The 19846-nt window shown below is 48.0% G+C and overlaps 2 protein-coding genes across 2 annotated transcripts in view; one reads left to right on the top strand and one right to left on the bottom strand.

Moving 5' to 3' along the window:
- The window catches only part of CSTF3 (cleavage stimulation factor subunit 3), a 710177-nt gene that overhangs the window by 551415 nt on the left and 138916 nt on the right, over positions 1-19846 (bottom strand). The gene's annotated exons all lie outside the window — the stretch shown is intronic.
- The window catches only part of KIAA1549L (KIAA1549 like), a 290296-nt gene that overhangs the window by 263702 nt on the left and 6748 nt on the right, over positions 1-19846 (top strand). Inside the window, 3 exon segments of the mRNA XM_050758756.1 lie at positions 8768-8865; positions 11523-11671; positions 13323-13474. Coding sequence (XP_050614713.1) covers positions 8768-8865; positions 11523-11671; positions 13323-13474 — 399 coding nt within the window.

Below are 19846 nucleotides of genomic sequence, written 5' to 3'. Positions count from 1 at the left end.
AGGTGGCAATTTAGAAGGATAACTGTGATTACTTTCTGTCTTCTAAAGAGGAGGCGCTTTGAGCTCTGCCAGAAGATAATTGGAAGCTGGTGTTTTAAATACACTAGGCCAGGCTAATGGCATTTATATCATGGAAAAGGTTACTGCCGGCAGCCTGGGATTTCTGCAGTGCAGTTCAGGAGACTCTTGATCATATTTTACCCGTTAACTCTGTGAAGAAATTGGACTCCACATCTAATGTCCAATCCAATTTTGCTAGCAGTCATAATGGATCTGTGCCAAGCAGAATGAAAACATCCTACAGTCTTCCTGTTGGTGACAGAGGAGGGAATTTCAAAAAAGACAACAGGGCTAACACATCTTCCCCACTAGACTCTTTACAGATGGAATTAATGGTAATAACAATAACAGCAAGGTTGGCATCTATTGAGCTCCCATTGTTTACTGGACACAGCTAAGTGCTATGTAGAAATTCTCTCTTCTAATCCAACAACCACCCTATGAGATCAATATTATTATCCCAAAGTACTCAATGAGGAAACCGAAGCTTGGAGAAGTAAAGAAACTTGCCCAAGTTTAGGCAGCTGTAAATGGCAGAACTGGAGTTAGAACCTACAGCTGCCTAACTTCAAATCCCACACTCTTTCTACCCGCTGGCCAAAGTGACTTGTAGGGACATCTTCCAGGCTCTGATGAGAACTTGAATGTCCATACTTTGGAGTATAATCTTCTTATAAGGAAGCTTACCCAAGGCTGGGCCTTGTGGCTCATGCCTGTAACCCCAGCAATTTGGGAGGCTGAGGTGGAGGATGGCTTGAGGCCAGGAATGTAAGACAAGCCCTGAGCAATATAATGAGATCCTGTTTCTACGGAAAAAAAAAAAAATTGGCTGGGCCTGTAGTCCTTGCTACTTGGGAGGCTGAGTTGGGAGATCTCTTGAGTCCGGGAGTTCAAGGTTGCCTTGAGCTATGATGACACCACTGTACTCCAGCCTGGGTAATAGAGCAAGACCTTGGCTCTATTAAAAAAAAAAAAAAAAAGCAGCAGCAGCTTACCCAGTTGGAGTTTTGTCTGTTCTTATCATTGCCCTAGTAAGGGAGCATCTCCATTAGGGTAAAATTGGGAATTTTATGGTCTTTTATTCCTCCTCTCCTCATAAAAACAAATAACTCCCTCCAAGCCTTTGTTAATGATGAAATATGCAGATATATCAGCTATGACTTCCATTCTGCCACAACACTTGGATTCAAGAAATGTTACATTTCTACACCTGTAGTTCCAGCTACTAGGAGGCTGAAGTTGGAGAATTGTTTGAGCCCAGGAGTTCAAGGCTGGCCTGGGCAACACAGAACAATCCCATCTCAAAAAAAAAAAAAAAAAAGGAAATGTTACATTTCTTGTGTTTCTCCAAATCAATTTGAATCTGTTCTGAACTCCCATCTGGCGCAGGGCATGAGAGATTCAATGCCAGTTATTCTGGGGCTCCTTCCACCTCTGGTTATACAAAAGTCATTGGTGGTTTGATGAAGTGAGGACACCAGGAAGGAGTGGACCTACACTGGTCACTGTTGACAGTGCATGATCCAGCTCACAGGAGTCCTTGAAGGCAGGCCATTCTATCATAGCTGGGCCAGATATGATTCTATCTGGGCCAGGTTGGGAATAGGGCTGGCCCAGATAGAATTTCTTGGAACATTTCTTGGAACTGCCCTAAGAAATCCTCCCCTGTAAGTCACCTACCTCTGGCAAATGAGTACCCTTATAAGGTTAGAAAAATCCTTATAGTGAGTAAAATCCACAGTTTATACAGCAAGACTGCATGATAAGGGAGAGAGAAGGCAGGCGGGAGAGGAAGGCTGGAGAATCCTTAGCCCTCAAACTCAGATGGGCAAGAAAAGTAACTCTCTTTCTTTTTCTGTGATCCTCTCCACGTGCCAGAAGGTCAGTCTCAGTTCAGGCTCTTCCTCCGTATTTTCTGGGGACCTACATGATGTTGGGTAGGGGGAAGGCTGCAGTGTCTGGTCCCCATTTGTCCTCATCTCACCACTCCGGCTGGTGTCCCTGAGAAGCCCTTGTTCCCACCTTTTCTCGGGTTGCCCATCCAGGCAGAGCATAACTGTATCCTCTTTCTCCTACTCAACACGCCCTCACCAGATTCTTCCCTTCCTTCCTTCCATGCTTGTGTGTGTGTTCAGGTGAGCTCACTCTGTCCCTTCCTCTATCATTCTCTTGCTCAAGCACACGTGCACACACATGCACCTGCCCCTCTCCAGCGGCTTCTTTGCCACCACACAGGACTGTTAAAGGCACTTCTGGTCTACGTCCATACCACCATACTCTTCTTCTCCTGCACCCCGTGGAGGGAGGGGGAATTTTGTGCTGTTGCCGATTCCTGGCCTTTCCTGGAGGCAGACACAGGTCCCTTGTCTTTCAGATTCTCCAAAATTTGATGGGACTTACGTCCTCTCCTCCACCTCTTCCCCCACGGTGAGACAGGACAGAGGGCTCCTTTTCCAAGCCCACTGGCTTCTAACCTCTTGCTTCCTCTCTGGCTCTCCTCTCCTTCCTGTCCACAGGGTGTAAATGTAAACCTCACTTCTTTGAAATCTCTTGTTTGTGGCATCAAACTGAGTGTTTTAGGACTTAGGTATTCAAAATCCTAGGCTCTTGCAATTTAGTAGTTTTGGCTTATGAAACTCTGATAAGGAAAGATGGGCAGATCATAGGTCAGGAGTTCGAGACCAGCCTGGCCAACATGGTGAAATCCCATCTTTACTAAAAATACAAAAATTAGCCAGGCATGGTGGTGGGTGCCTGTCATCCCCAGCTACTCAGGAGGCTGAGGGAGGAGAATCGCTTGAACCTGGGAGGCAGAGGTTGCAGTGAGCTGAGATCACATCACTGCACTCCAGCCTGGGCAACAGAGCAAGACTGTCTCAAAAAAAAAAAAAAAAGAATTGGCTCTTGTGCCCTCCTCAGTCTTTTGTGCCTCCTTCCCTGGGGCAGGGAAAGGGCCCTAGATTAGAAGAACTGTGGAGGAAAGATGACTGCGATTACTGGTTGAGCATCCCAAATCTGAAAATCCCAAATCCATGTCACTTTTTGGATGCCAGCATGACACTCAAAGGAAGTGCTCCCTGGGGCATTTTGGATTTTGGAGTTTTGGATGCTCAACCAGTGATGCAAATATTCCAAAAATCCGAAAAAATTTCAGAACACTTCTGGTCCCGAGCATTTTGAATAAGGGATTCTCAACCTGTGCTATATGAGAATATTATTCCATCTCAGAGGGAAGGGACTATCACTTATTGAGTACTTACCATGTGCCAAATATTACATTCATATATACAATTACTCTTTAAAACAGGCTTTGAAATAAGGGCATGATACTTTCACCTTCATTACCTAATAAGAAAGCAGGCACAGAGAAGTTAAGTAAGTTGCTCGAAGTCAAGCAGCTGGTAAGGATCAAAACCAAGATTTAATCCCAGATTTGTCTGACTTAGGAAACCCACATCCTGGGCAGCACATCACCCTGAGCTCAGATTTGCAAGGCGGTGTCCTTAACTGGCTGTGTGATTTTGCACAAGTCAGTTTACCTCTCTGGGCTTCAGTGTCCCCATCTGTTAAGGAAAAGGATGTGGTCTGCGTGTCTCCTGCTCTTCCCAGCTTGAACCTTCTATGATTTCCCGTGAGAGGCCTTGGAAGCCTCATCAGTAATTATTGATCAATTGACAGATCAAAATAAGCACTGGGTTTTTACTTTAAAGTTAGACTTTAATTACCAAGCCCTCTGCTTTCAACTAAATAGGAACTATCCTTGCAGAAGAGTCTGGCTCCTGCACTAGGATGTGAAGTTATTTCTAGCTGGACATCGTTCTGCCTGGAGCAGGGTTCTCAGGATCAGCACGATGCTGTGGGAGGGCACCATGCAGAGGCACCCAGAGTAGCTACCAGCTGCGGAAAGATTGGAGCATCCACTCTGCCCTGGGACTAGCTCACTGGCACTGGACAAGGGCTTCTAAGGAGGATAGGTTGACTTTGCCCTATCAATGGCCTTTCCCCACTAATGCAAAGCCCAAGACCCCTTTACCAGTCCTTCCAACCGCAGGCTGTCCCCTGCAGCCTGTCACCCCTGTAGTGCCACCCTGGAGGTTTATCTTTACCAGATCCCTCCTCCTGGGGAAATGCATATGCACAGGAGGGACCAGCATGCACTGGGGCTCGTCGGGGCTCCCTCTCCACTTTGAATGCTAGAGAGTATGGTGCTGACCCGCTTCCCTCATCCCCTCCTGAGGGACACTCAGCCCGAAACTTCAGACTGTGGTCCCCTCCCCTCCCCCCCTCCCCTCACCCTCCTCCCCTCACCCTCCTCCCCTCACCCTCCTCCCCTCACCCTCCCCTCTGCCCTCCCCTCACCCTCCCCTCTCCCCTTCACTGCCCTCCCCCCCCCCTCCCCTTCCCTGCCCCCTCCCCCTCCCCTCTCCCCCCTCCCTCCCCTTCTCTGCCCTCCCCTCCCCCTCCCCCCCTCCCCTCCCCTTTCTCTGCCCTCCCCCTCCCCCCCCTTCCCTCCCCCTTCTCCCTCCCCTCCCTCCCCCTCCCCCTCCCCCCCCCCTCCCCCCTCTCTCCCCCCCCTCTCCCCCTCCCTCTCTCCTCTCCCTTCCTCCCTCCCTCCCTCCCTCCCTCCCTCCCTCCTCCCTTCCTCCCTTCCATGTTACAACCAAACTTCTAAGCCCAAAGAGTGCTCTCTTCTAGTCACACACAGCCTCCTTCAGCCTTGGAGACCTGCAACCTGACTGCCTTCAGTCCTGAGTCTTTGATCTCCTTCCTGGCCAGAGGGCAGGGACCCCAAAAGATGGGGTCCTTAGGTGTTCCTCACAGCCAGCATCATGGCACTGGAAACTTAGAGCCTGGCAACAGTTTCATGCAATAGCTTCCAATGGATTCCTGTCACAGAGCAGCCAGGAGAGAACCAGATTCCAAATACATGAGACAGGGAACTAGAAGGCAAAGACAAGAGGACTTAGAACCAGGGGGAACGTGTACAGGAGTGGGTAGAAGACACCTGGGGGAGGATTCCTTCAACTCATGAGCACGTGGCATAGGCTGCCACCTCTGTGTTTTATGTGGCTCCCATGGCTGCCCTGGGACCCTGAGGATACAGCCCAAAAGGGACTGCCTGATCTCCTGTGTCATCTTGCTTTGTACCTGACAAAATTTTCAAGAAGGGAATTCCCTTGCTGCTTGTCAGAAGTTCAGAATTTTTAATCGGTTCTCTGGGTGAACTGCTATAGGACATCCACAGGCATAGAAAGCCTTTTCTTGGCTGGGAAACTCTGCTGACTACAGAATAAGGCTTCCAGCAACCTGAGATAAAAATAGGTTGTCTATCTCCTCCGCTGAATAGCATGAGAGGCCAGAAGAGAGAAGAGGGGCTGTAAATCTCCTTTGTCTATCTTGGGAAAGAAGTGCCTTACTTGGTTTATTGATAATCATGGAGGGTAAAGCTGGAAGGACCTCCAGGACAAGGATTTGCTGTCTGCAGAACCTCAGGGTTCAGGGAGGTCCTCAGAGGGTCATTAGACAGGTAAGTGAAGGGCCACATTCACCAGGGCACCTCCTCTCCAACTTCAACCAGAGAAGCTCTGCTTTCATCTGTCTACGTATTAGGGTCTGCTGGAATGGTATCATGGCTAAAGAAACGTTTGGAAGCTTGTGAGACAGGCCAATGCCTTATTTCACAAGGAAAGCAAAACAAAACAAACCAAAACAAGATTCAGAAAGGTTGAATGACATATCCAGAGAAAGTGAATGGCTGAATCAAGATAACAGCATGAATCGCCTTACTCCTTGTTCACTCAGCATTCATTCAGCAAATAGTTACTTAACATGGCTAGGTGCAAGACATTTTGCTTGGTAATGGACCAGGACTACTCTAATAAGACAGATACGGTTACTGCACTCCAAGACGTTTAGGATCTAGTGGAGCTGAAGATTTGGTTCCCTGAATGCTGCCTTTGCATACATTGTTTACTGATGCTCAAAAAAAAAAATGGAAGTGCAGCACAGTAACGTAGCTTTCCATATTGATTCGTCAGTACTTCTGGATCTGGGCAGATGTTTTCTTTCATTCTTGTTCTAGAAAGATAGTATTGCTGGCACACTTCTAGGTTGACTCCTCTCTGAGCACTTTGCATTCTATGTCTTCTGGGTGCTAATGAGAAGCCATTTGTTAGTGTCATTGCTATCCCTTTGTAGGTGATATGCCTTTTGGGTTGCTTTTAAGATCTTCTCTTTGCCTTTGGTATTCTACTGTTTCACTACAATGTATCTAGATGTGTGTTTTATTTTATTGATCCTACTTGGAATTATTAATTTACTTATTTTATCAAGTCTGGAAAATTCTTAGCCATTGCTTCTTCAAATACTGCCTCACCTTTGTTTTTCTTTTTCTCTCCTTTGGGACTTTGGTTAGCTGCATGTTAGACCTGCTCATTCCATCCTCTATGTCTTGTATTTCTCTCTTATATTTTCTGTCTTCTCGGCCCATTGTGCGTCATTCTTAGTAATTTCCCTAATTCCATTTTCTAGTTTATTAATTCTCTATTTGTGATTAATCTATTATTTACTTCCTCTACATTGAATATTTTTATTTTAATAATCATATTTCACTTCTGAAAGTTCTATTCTTTTTCAAACCTGCTGGATCATTTCTAATAGTATCTGTCTGGTCAATTATTATTATCTTTAGACAGAGTCTTGCTCTGTCGCCCAGGCTGAAGGGCGGTGGCGCAATCTCGCCTCACTGCAACTTCTGCCTCCTGGGTTCAAGTGTTTCTTCTGCCTCAGCCTCCCCAGTAGCTGGGAGTACAGGCGCTTGCCACCACGCCCAGCTAATTTTTTGTATTTTAATAGAGATGGGGTTTCACTGTGTTAGTCAGGATGGTCTCGATCTTCTGACATCGTGATCTGCCCGCCTCAGCCTCCCAAAGTGCTGGGATTACAGGTGTGAGCCACCACACCCGGCCTGGTCAATTATTTCTTAAAAACATTTCTTACATTGTTATTTTTTGTCTTGTGTCTGGAAATTCCGAACTCTAAAGTCCTTAAAGGTCTAAATCTTGTTTGTTTTTTCTACTCTCTTTCACTTCTCTTTTCTGGTATGTTCATGGTCTTAATCATGAGCTCCATTTGCTTCATCTTAATCTATGCTAATCCTGAGAGACTGCTTTAGGGATACTCTCCTCCAAAGAGGATTTACAATTGCTTCTGCCTGAGCTGGGAGCATTGCCATCCATCCTCCCTCCCTAGAAGGGACCAATGCTAGCCTCCTTTTGTGTTGGAGGTGAGTGCCTTGGGTTCAGCCACCTCACCTCGTCCTGTTCCAAGGCTCGATGTCTTCATCAACTGTCACTATGGCGTTTGTCTTCCGGGCCACTTCGCCATTCGTATTTGCTTACCTTTAGCATTCCCACCTCTGGTTTCAGCTCATGGTTTTGTTTTAGTTTGCTGAGGTGTGGGGTAGGGGAATGGTCCTTTGGGATTTCCCTGCCATCTTGCAGTTTCACACTGCATTAAAAAGTAGGTTTAATCCTGGACCTCGTTGTTATTGAGTGGTTTGGCCCGTATGAAGATGTAGTCTGCCATCATGCTGGAGGGAGAAGACCTCATTCCGTTGAAAGAATCCTGTTTGTGGATCCCCTGTGCTGCTGTATTTTTGTCCTGATGCCTTCAGGTTTAAAATCCTGTCATCTTCCTCCTCAAGAGATCTGATGGGCGGAATAGCTGAAGAAAGAAACGGATGAGAAGCGCAAGTAAAGAAAGCTTTGTCTTCCCAGAGAACATTTCTAGATTTTCTCTTGCTAAAGGAGGTTGTGGCCTGGCTCCTTCTAATCCTGTCTGACTCTGTCTGTTTTGCTTTTATCCTCTCACATGTTGATAAAAGTCTGCATTTTTTTGGTGACAGTTCTAGTCTTTTATCTTTGAATAGCGCTTTATAGATTGCAAAAGACACACACACACACAGACTTACCTGATCTTCTCAGCAGCCCTCTGAGCAAGCATTGTTGTACCCATTTCAGGAGAGGTCCAGAAAGGTCACTTGAGTTGCCGAAGGACCTAAAGTCTGTTCATTAGGACCTTCGCACATACCTCCTGACTCCAAATCCATTGCTTTTCTCCACTAAACCTGCTGTCTCTTGAGAGAAAGTAAAACACAATCAACGATTCATCCATTTAATCACCTAATATTTATTGATCACCTGTTATATACCAGGCACTGTTCCAGGTATAAGGAGATCTCTGACAGCAAAGCCCTTGCCCTTATTACATTCTAGTTGGTGGCAGATCATCAATAAACAAGCAACCATATAATGTCAGAGAGTGATCATTGCCATAATGAAAAATAGATAAATGGGGCTCTAGGGGAGTCTGGGGCTGGATGAATGCAATGAAGCGTGGAGCCCTGAGAAGAACAGTGAGGAAGGCACCCGGGTGGAATAAAAGCCCAAGGTGAGACAGAACTTGGCGTGCTCTGAGAACGGTTGGAGGGCCCTGTAAGTACAGTGGCCCCAGCGAGGTGGAGAGTAGTGGGAGGTGCAGTAGAAGAGATGGCTTGGAAACATGTTAGGGAAGATCTAAGGAAAAAGTCTGAGTAAGGAGGCAGAGTCTGACCCTTGGAAGTTTGCTTCCTCCTCAAACAAGAACCTGTGTGCTGATCGACCCTGGATGTTAACAGCGCTCCCTGAATTGCTTGTCTCGTTCACAGGCTTACAGGTTTTCCCAGCTTCCTGAGATGGTCATGGGCTCACCGCCTCCACCCGTACCTCCCCGGACTGGTCCTGTGGCTGTCGCTTCTCTCAGGCGGTAACACGTTCCTTTCTTTGTTTTGTTTGGAATATTCGGAAAAGGGTCAGTCCTGTATACCCTGACCTGACAATAGCACCATCAAATTTCCTTCATGCTCCACCCCATTCAGGGTGTGTCACCTGTACAGACAGCCATGTGCCTGTGGCATCCCAAGTACCATGAATGAGCAGATCACGGTACTTTTGTGCTTTTTAATCAGAAAGTTCTTGAGAATCCACAGTTAAAGAAGCCCAAGGTCAACTGTCCCATACCTGGAAAGCCTCAGACCCTGACCTTGAACATCTGAAAATGACTGTAGCTCAGACCACCACAACAGCTGCTACCAAAAGTCCCTTGGTTATGTAAGGGTAGTGTCTGAGAAGCCAGGGAGGGGCAGGCACGTCTGGGTACCCACCCCAACTCTTGACTTCCAAGAGGGAGAGATTGAAAACGTATGAAGTCAGATATCTCAATCGCAACACATATGTTAAGCATGTTCTTTGCTCTATGAAAATATAACGAGTGCATGTTTTTAATAAGGATGGACAAGAAGAACAAAAGCCCTGAGCACTCGGAAAGGCTAGACCTATGCCCTGGGGTACATGTGGACCACTGCCCTGGCCTTCCCACTCCAGCTTCCCCCAACACACAAATCACATCCTATCTGTGAATAATGGGTCTGGGCCTTGTGAGTGGGGAAGAAAAATAGGAGTTTCCCTCCGAATAGGAGGGAATAGGAGAGACCCTGCTGTCATCACCAGTGGTTTAGAATGTGGAGCGGTATAGACGTCACCTCTTGCTGCCAGCCGAGGCTGGGTGGAAAGCAGCAGAGCCTGACCTGCTGTACAGCCCCAGGAATTGGCCTTGCCTCTCCATCCCTGTTTCTCTATCTGTAACATGAGCACATGGGCCTAGATGATCTCAAAAGCTCCGGGATTCCCCAGAAAAGGGTCTCAGAATTGCTTATGGAGCAGAACTCAGAAATTTTCCCAGGAAGGGTTTTCTGAACAAGTAGCAGATGCCTGGAACTGCATGTGGGAAGCCAGGGCTGTGGGAACAAGCAGGCAGAGAGGGAGGGAGGAAGAAAGGAAGGGAGACCCCACCCTGATGAATGGTCACATCATACAGCCTCCACATTGGACCTTCCTAGGAGAGTAGCAGTGGGCTTCTCAGTTACTCCTGAGGGTCCCGGATTGGAGGGGCCTCATACCAGCAATTTGTGGGAGGTTTGCTGAAGGCCAGCATCAATTTCTTATTTCTTCTTTCAACCACCTGTCTCCTCCCAGGCCCCTCCATACCATTTGCTCTCTTGGCACATATCAGGGGGACACTGCCCTTCATATAAACTCAGGATTAGACCAGGAAGGAACATTTGAGATGAGTTTGTCTACCCCTGTCGTTTTACAGACGAAACAGGCTCGGAAAGGGAACGCAGGCTGGGCATGGTGGCTCATGCTTGTAATCCCAGCACTTTGGGAGGCTGAGGCGGGTGGATCATTTGAGGCCAAGAGTTTGAGACCAGCCTGGACAATATGGTGAAACCCCGTCTCTACCAAAAATACAAAAATTAGGTGGACATAGTGGCATGCGCCTATAATCCTGGCTACTTGGGAGGCTGAGGTGGGAGAATCGCTTGAACCCAGGAGGCAGAGTTTGTAGTGAGCCAAGGTGGTGCCACTGCACTCCAGCCTGGGTGACAGAGTGAGACCCTGTCTCAAAAAATAAAAAATAAAAATAAAAATAATGAAAGGGAAGGTAGCTGGAACCCAGACCTCCGCTTCCTGTGCTCTCCCTTGCTGTGGCTGTCATTTGCTCTGTGACAGCCACTGCTCTGCTCAGAGGGCGGCCCTGTGGGGGGCCAGACCTGCTGCAGCTGTCTTTGCCTCTCTCCCATTGGACTAATTTTAGGGGAGCCTGAAGTCCCTCTGTGAAACTGCCTCAGGCCAGGGGTGATGCTTGTGAGGGAGAACGGTCTGTGGCTGAAGGACCCTTTGGAAAACCAGGAGATGCCCGCATCTGCAGAGCCCAAGCTGCCCTCTTCTTACATGGCCTTCTGAGCACTAAGTGGAAATAGGATGTGTTAAATGGGCTTGATTCTCTGATTGCCCGGGCACCAAAACAAAGTTCTGTTAGAATGCTCATTGCTCCCTGGAGTCAATCCCAGTTTCCGAGTCTTGGGCTTGGTGCTTCCTGCCAGTTAGGAACAGGGAATGTGGCTCCCCAGCTGTCCCGGGTCCCCTTTCCATGAGAAGGGAGCAACCAGGCACTCCAGACAGAGCCTTCCCATTGGCTGCTAATGATGTCATCACCTCCTGGGTCGACCATCCCCAGCTAATACCCAGGGCTAATTGCTTTTCTTCTTTTATGTGGAAATTAAATGTTCTACCACCCAGAGACATGAGAACCACCCTTAGGGGAGAACTGACCTTGAATGTCTACAAATGATTTCAGCTCAGGCCACCATGACAGCTGCTACAAATCTGGGTGCCTCCTACCCTGCTGGTGTCCCTAGAAGGCCGTTTGTTATCTGGGAATAAATCCAGTTCCGGGCCTGCCACCCTCAGGAGGCTTGGAGGCAGCTGTCCACGCCCAAAGGTGACAGGGTGCGCTCCTCCTGCCTGGGATGCCACCTGAGGTCTGGGACAGTGCTAACGCAGTCCCTCTGCCCCATCTAGATCCACCTCAGACATCGGCAGCAAGACCAGAATGGCCGAGTCTGCAGGGCCCGAGCCGGCCCAGCTGCACGACAGCGCCTCCTTCACGCAGATGTCCAGAGGCCCCGTGTCCGTGGCACAGTTGGATCAGTCGGCTTTAAATTACTCAGGTGGGCAAGAGAGGAAAAGCTCCAGTGTGTCCCCCACCCCTGCTGCTGTGCCCTGTCTTCCCCTAAACCCCCAAATCCAATCTTCTTTCTACCTACCACCCTCAGGAATCACAGCCACTGCATTTCTGGATCCCCTCGTAACTTCAGGAGCCCCAGCTAAAAGAGCTGCTGCTTTTCTTTCTTTAAAAGATCTGAAATCAGGCAAAATCCCAAGTTATGCTAAAGTCAGCATGTATGTTAACATTTTGCCAGACTTCAGTTCAATTTTTTGGTTTTATCTTTAAAGCATTCCAGATACAGCTATCCACCCCCATTTCACTCACCTTCTCCCAAAAGGTGATCCCGGGCCCCAAGTGATAGGTTTTAATCCTTTGCCATGTATGTATAACAGTATATATTACTGTTTAACGTATTTGAAATTTACATAATGATATCATGGCATACATTTCCTTTTGTACTTTTATTTAACAGTGTTTTAAAAAAATTTCTCCAGGTTGCTATACACATACTATATAGATCTAGTTCATTCATTTAAACTGCCATGTGGTATTCTATGATGAGCCACAGTTTATACTTTTCCCTATTGATGGACATAATGGTAGTTTCCAGTTTTTTGCTATAACAAACAATGCCGAAATGAACATTGAGGTTTGTACATGGCATAATTGGTTTCTTAGTTGATTCAAACCATACGTTTTAGGCTAAAACTGTAAGCACTCGGTTGCCAAAACTTAGTAAAGCATTCATGGTGTCTAGAAATTCCATCAGTGAAGTCCATTTCTTTTAGTTCTTTTTCTTGGCTCTTTAGAAATACACATTCTCCTGGAAGGAAAACACCTGGACACCAAGGTGTTATTTCCTCTTGCTGGCAGGTCAGGGGTGTTGGGATGGGGATGGGGGAGTTGGACCATCACTTCTCTAGAAAGCCAGGTCTGAGTCCCAGCAGACTTGTTCTGACTGCGAGGGTGAGTGGGGCTGAATGGCAGGTGGAGGTCTGCTGCTCCTCCTGCCCCTGGAGACCTTTGTTCTCTCATCCCCTAGCCAAGGCCAATGCCAGAGTCCTCCTCTACTTCCCTAGCTTCCCCAGGCCTGGGTAGATGCAGGCCTAGTGGGCGGGGTGCTGGCTGGGCCCACAACTCCCTCTTTAGGGGATGAGAAGAAGGGAAAAATCCAGAGCACTACTAGTACATGCTGCATTTGGTGAAGTTAGAAAAAGACTTTCCTCCCCCAGGTGAGTGCAGACTCCACCCCTGGCAAAGGAAATACTGGCTGGACTTTAGCCCCACTTGGCCCCTAGGCCAGATGCTCTTGAGCCATGCACCACCTGCCCAGCTGTGCACAGTGGCTCTCGAAGAGGTCCACAAAGAAAGAAGACCAGGTTTCCTCTGCCACATCCCACCTGCCTCTGTTGCTACATCACCTGGGATCTTAGCCATCATGGCCGGGTCCACTGCACCTTAAATGCAACTAAATTCCCCAGCAAATGTTACAGCCCAGAGCAAGCTCCCCTCAGCTCAGACCTGCTTTAATGAGACTTCAAATCCAGCCGCCAGCCACGGAGGCAATGAAACTGACTTTATTTGGCTCTTGGGTGGCTGGATCTGCCAGACCAGTCTCTCTTAACCTCCCTCCTCCATTTCCTGCATGCTAGGTAATACGGTGCCAGCGGTGTTCGCCATCCCAGCTGCCAACAGACCTGGCTTCACCGGCTACTTCATCCCGACGCCTCCCTCATCCTATAGGAACCAGGCCTGGATGTCCTATGCAGGAGAGAATGAGCTCCCGAGCCAGTGGGCAGATTCGGTGAGACCCTTGCTCTTCCCGTCATAAAACTTCACCTGCTTAACACATGCCAAAAAGTAAATCAGATAAAATGTTGAGGCTGAAGGTTTGTTAGCCTCCTCCCAGTAACCAGATGACTAAAGTCAGCCATTTTAAAGGAGATAGATGGTGTGGTGAGAGGGGACGTCCCCTTGACAGAGGAGCTTGAGACCTGCCTTCTAGCCCAGCTCCCACCTCTTCCTAGCAGGACAACCTTAATCAAGTACATTTTTATAATAATAACTACCATTTGTTGAGTATTTTCTATCTACTAGACACCTTGTCAGATGTTTTGTTTATATTATTTAATCTTTATTTACAATCTTAGGTATGTCTTATCATTCACATGATTACTCCCATCTTGCAGATGAGGAAATCAGGGCCGAGTCAGGGGATGCCATTTACCTAAGGCCACACAGCTAGGAAGGAAGTGCCAAGGACGGAATTCAAACCCGCACCTGTCTGGCTCCAAAGCTTTTATTAAATGTGTTTCTTTTAGCATAAAATTCTATAAAATTTTAGAAGAAATGTTAGAAAATGAAGCATTAGAAACCCAAGACTGGGCTGGGTGCAGTGGCTCACGCCTGTAATCCCACAACTTTGGGAGGGTGAGGCAGGCAGGTCACCTGAGGTCAGGAGTGAGAGACCAGCCTGGCAAACATGGCGAAACCCCTTCTCTACTAAAACCACAAAAATTAGCTGGGCGTGATGGCGAGTGCCTGTGATTCTAGCTACTCGGGAAGCTGAAGCGGGAGAATCACTTAAACTCAGGAGGCAGAGGTTGCAGTGAGCCGAGATCATGCCACTCCACTCCAGCTTGGGCGATAGAGCGAGACTCTGCCTCAAAAAAAAAAAAAAGAGAAACCCAAGACTGAATTACTACATATATTAATTTTCTAGATGACCAATTCTCCTTACCCCCGAGTAGCTGGGAATTTCAAAAACATTTAAAAATCTCCTGATATCATGCAGCTTGGCATAAAAGTGCTGGGATTACAGGCTTTATATGAAATGAATGCTATTTACTTTAATTTCCCTCAGCTCCCTATCTTCCCTCTCCCCATTAGAAGAGTATACAGTGTAATTTGCCTTTTATGAGTGATTCAATATACTTATGATGCCTCATTATACTAAAATGGCATTTGTAGGGTGAACTCTCGTGGCTTGTAGGATTATTGCCCTTATATTGTGAAATATCTCCAAACTACTATAATTTTGGGGGTTACTATTGTGGTTCAATATGTTTTTTTCTGACCTTGCTTCCAGTGGGTACTCCATATTGCTGTCAATGTCCCCACATCTCGTAATATGCTCACCCTTAAGTGTGCTTTGCATTGTGTGCCATTATCTGCAAACGAGGCTTATCTGTGCTCGTTAGAATTGTTTGTAAGCTTGGAGTCAATAAGCTGTAAGAGAGGAACTAGAGGGATCCCCTGCTGTTCAGTCTGTCACTCTGGATGTGGGACTTTCTGGCAGCTGTTGTTATTGTTTGGGGGCCTTTTTGCATCCTTTGTCATTCTCTGCTGTTCCAACGGCTGATGTCACTGGATAGGATTTGATCAATTCAGGGGTTATTGATTTTGTAATTCCACTTCATCTGAAAGTTATGTAGACTTTTCAGAAAGTAGATGATGTTTAACTTGAACTACTTAGGCAGTAATTTCTTTAAGCCTGCAGCTTTGACAGTTCACCCGTTGTGTGGAGTGTAACACTGGGCACCAACTGGAGCTGGTGAAGGTATTTTCCAAAACCTTGACCCCTGTTTTCAAGACACTTACAAATTATAATTTAGCCGGGCTTATAGCTACATCTAGATGCCTTTGGGTTCATAATTGCCTTAAAGATGAAGGTAAAGGAACCAAGCAAATGGAAACATAACCTTCCTGCCACGATGACTGGACTGGACTCTTCTGGGCTCATCTCCCACAGTGTGAAGGAGAACCAGTGTCCTATTAGTTGTTTTTAATTAAGAGGAAGATGATTGCTGCAGCCTAATTGGGTCTTTCCTGGAGCCCAGTTATCACCTGCAATTAAGCAGGGAGGCGTGCCCATGAAAGGAGCAAGGTGAAAGGGTGATTTATAGCACATGGAAATAAGTGCAGGAAGCTCAGAAAGACCAGTTGTCAGCTTGAGAAGGGTCCAGGAATAATGCACACCTTCCACATCTATGTGAAAAAGAAAAGTCCCTCACCAGCATTTGGATGTTGGACCTTCCTAATCCCAGGAGCTGGCTTGGATAAAATCACCTGGACCTGGGATGACAAATAGGTTTCATCCTTGGTGCCAGATGGAGAAGGATTGGGAGGGGCTTCCAGGCTTAGCAGGAACCTGTGCTATCAAGTTGGTGATGTCTGCCATGGGCGCTGGCTAGGGAAGTAGTATTTGCCAGCCCTGAATTTTGGCGAGAAGGGCATGATGGCTCCAGCCCGCATCTACTACAAGGGAGGAAGAGTTTCTCATCTCATCTTCCCTGCTTCTGCCCTACTGCCGAATATTGCCCTGAGGATACTCCAGTGAGATCAGGTATCCCTTGCCTGTCCCAGCCACCAGCACCTGCAGGCTTGATACCATAGAGCTGGGGGGTCCCAAGAGTTGGACATTGACTCTCTCAGCCACAGCAAGTACAGTTAGCTGAATTTGAAATGCAGGGAAAGGGAATGTGGCAACTTCCTTCTCAAATATTTGACCCCAGCTGATCATTCTTCCGTGAGTTTCAAATTGTGCTCCTCAGAACCCCAGGTTCTGAGAGACTCCCTGCTCCTGCTCTGCACAATGCTGAGCACTGGTGTACAGCAATAAGCAAGTGAGGCACTCACCAGCTTCACGGAGTTGGCAGCCTGAGACAGGCAATGGCACCAGGAGCAATAACTGTTACGCTGGAGAAGCTGCAAGGAAACATCTAACAGGGATCCCTAGGCTGATGTTGGGTTGGGAAAGGTCTCCTGGAAGAAAGGAAGTTTGAGCTGAGATCTGAAATACATACGCCATGTCCTGGTCTTGGTTCTTTGGTGACCCCAGTAACCTGTACCTTCCCAGCTCATGTGGCCCAAGAACTCAAACAGCCCAACTCTGGTTTTCCTCTGAGATACAAATGAAACATATCAGTCCTTGTATATAAAGACCCACCCTTAGCACTTGTGTGCCATTTTGTCTTTCTTTGCTGGGTCTTGTGAGGAAATCAAAGTCCCAAATTTTAACTTGGGACATCCATCCCATTACTTCTTTCCTCGCTTGGGTCCTCATCAGTTCTCATCTGATCCATTGAGAAAGCCTCAGAACTTGTCTGCTCCCTACCTCCAGTGGGTCCACCTCCAGGTGTCCTTTCCAAATATAGACTCCTCCTCTGCCTGACACCCATCCGTGGCTCCCAGCCCAGGCGTCAGCCGCACATCTCAGGAACCTGCCTTCTCAGGAGGGATCACCAGAACATCCAGCAGGGAGGAGAGGGGACTGCTTTCCCACCACACATCCCCCCATCTAGAGTTTCTGAGTCATCACCCCATCCCATTGGTATTGTCTGAATGTTTGTGTCCCACTCGATTCATATGTTGAAATCCTAACCCACATGGTGATGGTACTAGGACATGGGACATTTGGGAGATGGTTAGGTCATGAGTGCAAACCCCCTAATGAATAGGATTAGTACCCTTAGAAGAGAGGCTTGAGAGAGACCCCTGACCTCTTCTGCCATGTGAGGGGATAGTGAAAAGACAGCTGTCTCTGAACCAGGAAGCAGGCCCTCACCAGATGCAGAATCTGCCAACACTTTGATCTCAGACTTTGCAGCCTCCAGAACTGTGAGAAAGAAATTTCTGTTGTTTATAAGCTCCCCAGCTTATGGTATTTCAGCATAACAGCCAGAACAGACTAGGACTTCCTGCTCCATCCTCCCTCAGGAGCCAGATGAGCATTGCTGTTAAGCATGGGAACAGGCTGTATTTCTCAGAAGTGTGACATTGAAAACGGGTAGATCAAACGGGACATGCAGACTCTGTAGCCTGACATTCAGCAGCTTATGAATGCACCCCTGTCTGTCTGTCTTGCCTGAGCTCCTTCCACACTAAACGCACCCTCTCCGGTCAGCCTGAGGTCACTGATGCTCCCTGGGGCACTCTCTTCTTTGTACTGTTATGGGATCTTTGGGGTGTCAGTTTTCTTCCTGGAAACCTCTGTGGCCGGTGGTGCTTTTGCCTGAGTTCTTGTCCTGGGTCCAGGAAGAATGAGGTATGTAGACACAGCAAAGGTGAAGGAGGTGACAAGGAGGTTTGTTTAGCTCAGAGGAGACCCGCAGTGGGTAGCTCCTCTCTGTAGGCAGGTCGTCCCATGGAGTGTTCAGCTCTCAGCACAGAAGAGGCCCTGGAGAGGGTGGCTCCTCTCTGCCCACTGCTCATCCCACTGTCTGCTGCTCTCAGCAGAGAGGAGGCCCTGGAGAGGGTGGCTCCTCTCCACAGGCAGCTTGTTCAGACGTCTCTGCAGGTCTCTGAAGCTCTCAGCAGGGAGGGTAGCTCCTTTCTGCTGCTGGTTGTCCCGTAGTCTCTCTGTCCTCTGCTCTAGCTGTCCTCTGCCCTGCTCTGGCTGAGCCCAGGGCTTTTATGGACCTCAGAGGGGAGGAAGTGTGTGCTGATTGGTCCATGGGTTGGCCCAGAAGAGAAACCACGAGTCCTCACTCCAGCCTGAGGACTAGCAGGTAGCCCCCAATCTTCAGGCCCTCCCTGGCTTTCTGAAGGTAGGGTCTTATGGGAGACCCACCCTCTTCCGCCCAGGAGTCTGTCTACCCCACCCCTTGCCATTCATGGCCCTGGGGGCCTGTCCCCAACCGCACTCAGAAGTCAGAGCCCCTACAGGGGGAAGAAAGAGGCCAGGCAGCAGAAGCAGACACCCCCAAGCCAGCAGGGAGGGGGCACCTTCCCAAGATGCTGAGGATGTAGGCAGATGCCTAGTCTTGTGCCTGGGAGGGTGGCTACAGCTGCACCCGGGAGCTCCAGCCCCGCCAACACAGAAGGGGCAGGGTTCCAACTTGTCCCTGGCTCCTGCCTGCTCGTGGAGGGGGAAGCCCAGTTCTGCAGCTGTGGGTGGGGTGGTTGTAGCTGCACCCAGGGCAGATCCTGCCTGCTCCTGTCCCCATTCAAGACCACAGGGAGGCTCGAATCCACAGCACAATTTGGGTGGCTGTAGCCCCACCCAGGAGGGCAGGGCTCCTGCCTGCTCCATAGAGGCGGCGGCCTGGGTCTGCAGTCATGGTTTGGGTGGCTGCAGCAGCATCCTGGGGAGCTCCTGCTCCAACTCAAAAGCAGGGGGCTCCCACTGGCTCCATGGAATGTGCAGCCCTAGCCGTGCACCCCTGCTGCAGCCGGTGTGATGGCAGCAGCCTCTGCCATCAGTACTCCCATACATTTTGATTTGATGATTTGTATTTGATTTTCCCTTTGCCCAGAATGCCCCTCCTACTGCGTCTTCCTGGAGGTACCCTGTTCAACTTCCAAACTCACCTAAGCTGCCCAGTCCTCCCACACATACTTCATTCGCCATAGCACCCCATGCCTCTGTTGTCTGTGGGTGCTTATTCTATAGTGTTCCAATTAACATCATGGGTTATGTGGATTACCCTGGAACAGCATCCCTGTATGTGCCACTGTTTCTGTAGGAGAATCGACTCTAAATTAAAAATTATTTACTTGTCCTTATTCCTAGAAGTTTACATATTTTAAGCATAGGACTCTGTGTCTTCCACTTTTGATGAAGAGAGAAAAACGTTTCAAGAAACCAAAATCATATCCCAGATCCAAGACATTGTAATGCAGTGATTAATTCCAGCCCTTGGAGCCAGACAGACCTCTGCAAAGAATGTCTTGGTAGGTTGTCACCTTAGACTGTGGCACTCGTCAATTTCCTCATCTGCAAGGTAAGGATAACAATACCGACCTCCTAGCTTATTGCTTTGAGAACTAAATGAGATAATGTGTGGAAAACCCTCGGCACAGGGCTCAATCGATGTTAGTTATTATTAATAATAAACCCCTGGGTTCCTCTGGAGACCATAAACAGTTCTGTTTGCTGGATTGTGCTTATGTGAATAAGGTAACCAAGAGCTGGGTATGGTGGTACCCAGGTATAGTCCCAGCTACTCAGGAGGCTGAGGCAGGAGGATCACTCGAGCCCCAGAGTTCAAGACTGCAGTGAGCTATGATGGCACCACTGCACTACAGCCTGGATGACAGAGTGAGACATTATCTCTAAAAATAATAGTAATAAAAAATAAGGTAGCTAGGCAGATTCAAATATAGACTCAGATGTATATATTCCTAAGGTTTTTCAGACACCTATTTAATTCATCCAAACAGTATATCCAGTGAG

This window comes from Macaca thibetana, chromosome 14 (assembly GCF_024542745.1).
Source record: "Macaca thibetana thibetana isolate TM-01 chromosome 14, ASM2454274v1, whole genome shotgun sequence".
NCBI classification, from domain to species: domain Eukaryota; kingdom Metazoa; phylum Chordata; class Mammalia; order Primates; family Cercopithecidae; genus Macaca; species Macaca thibetana.
This window is presented reverse-complemented; position numbering and strand designations above follow the sequence as displayed.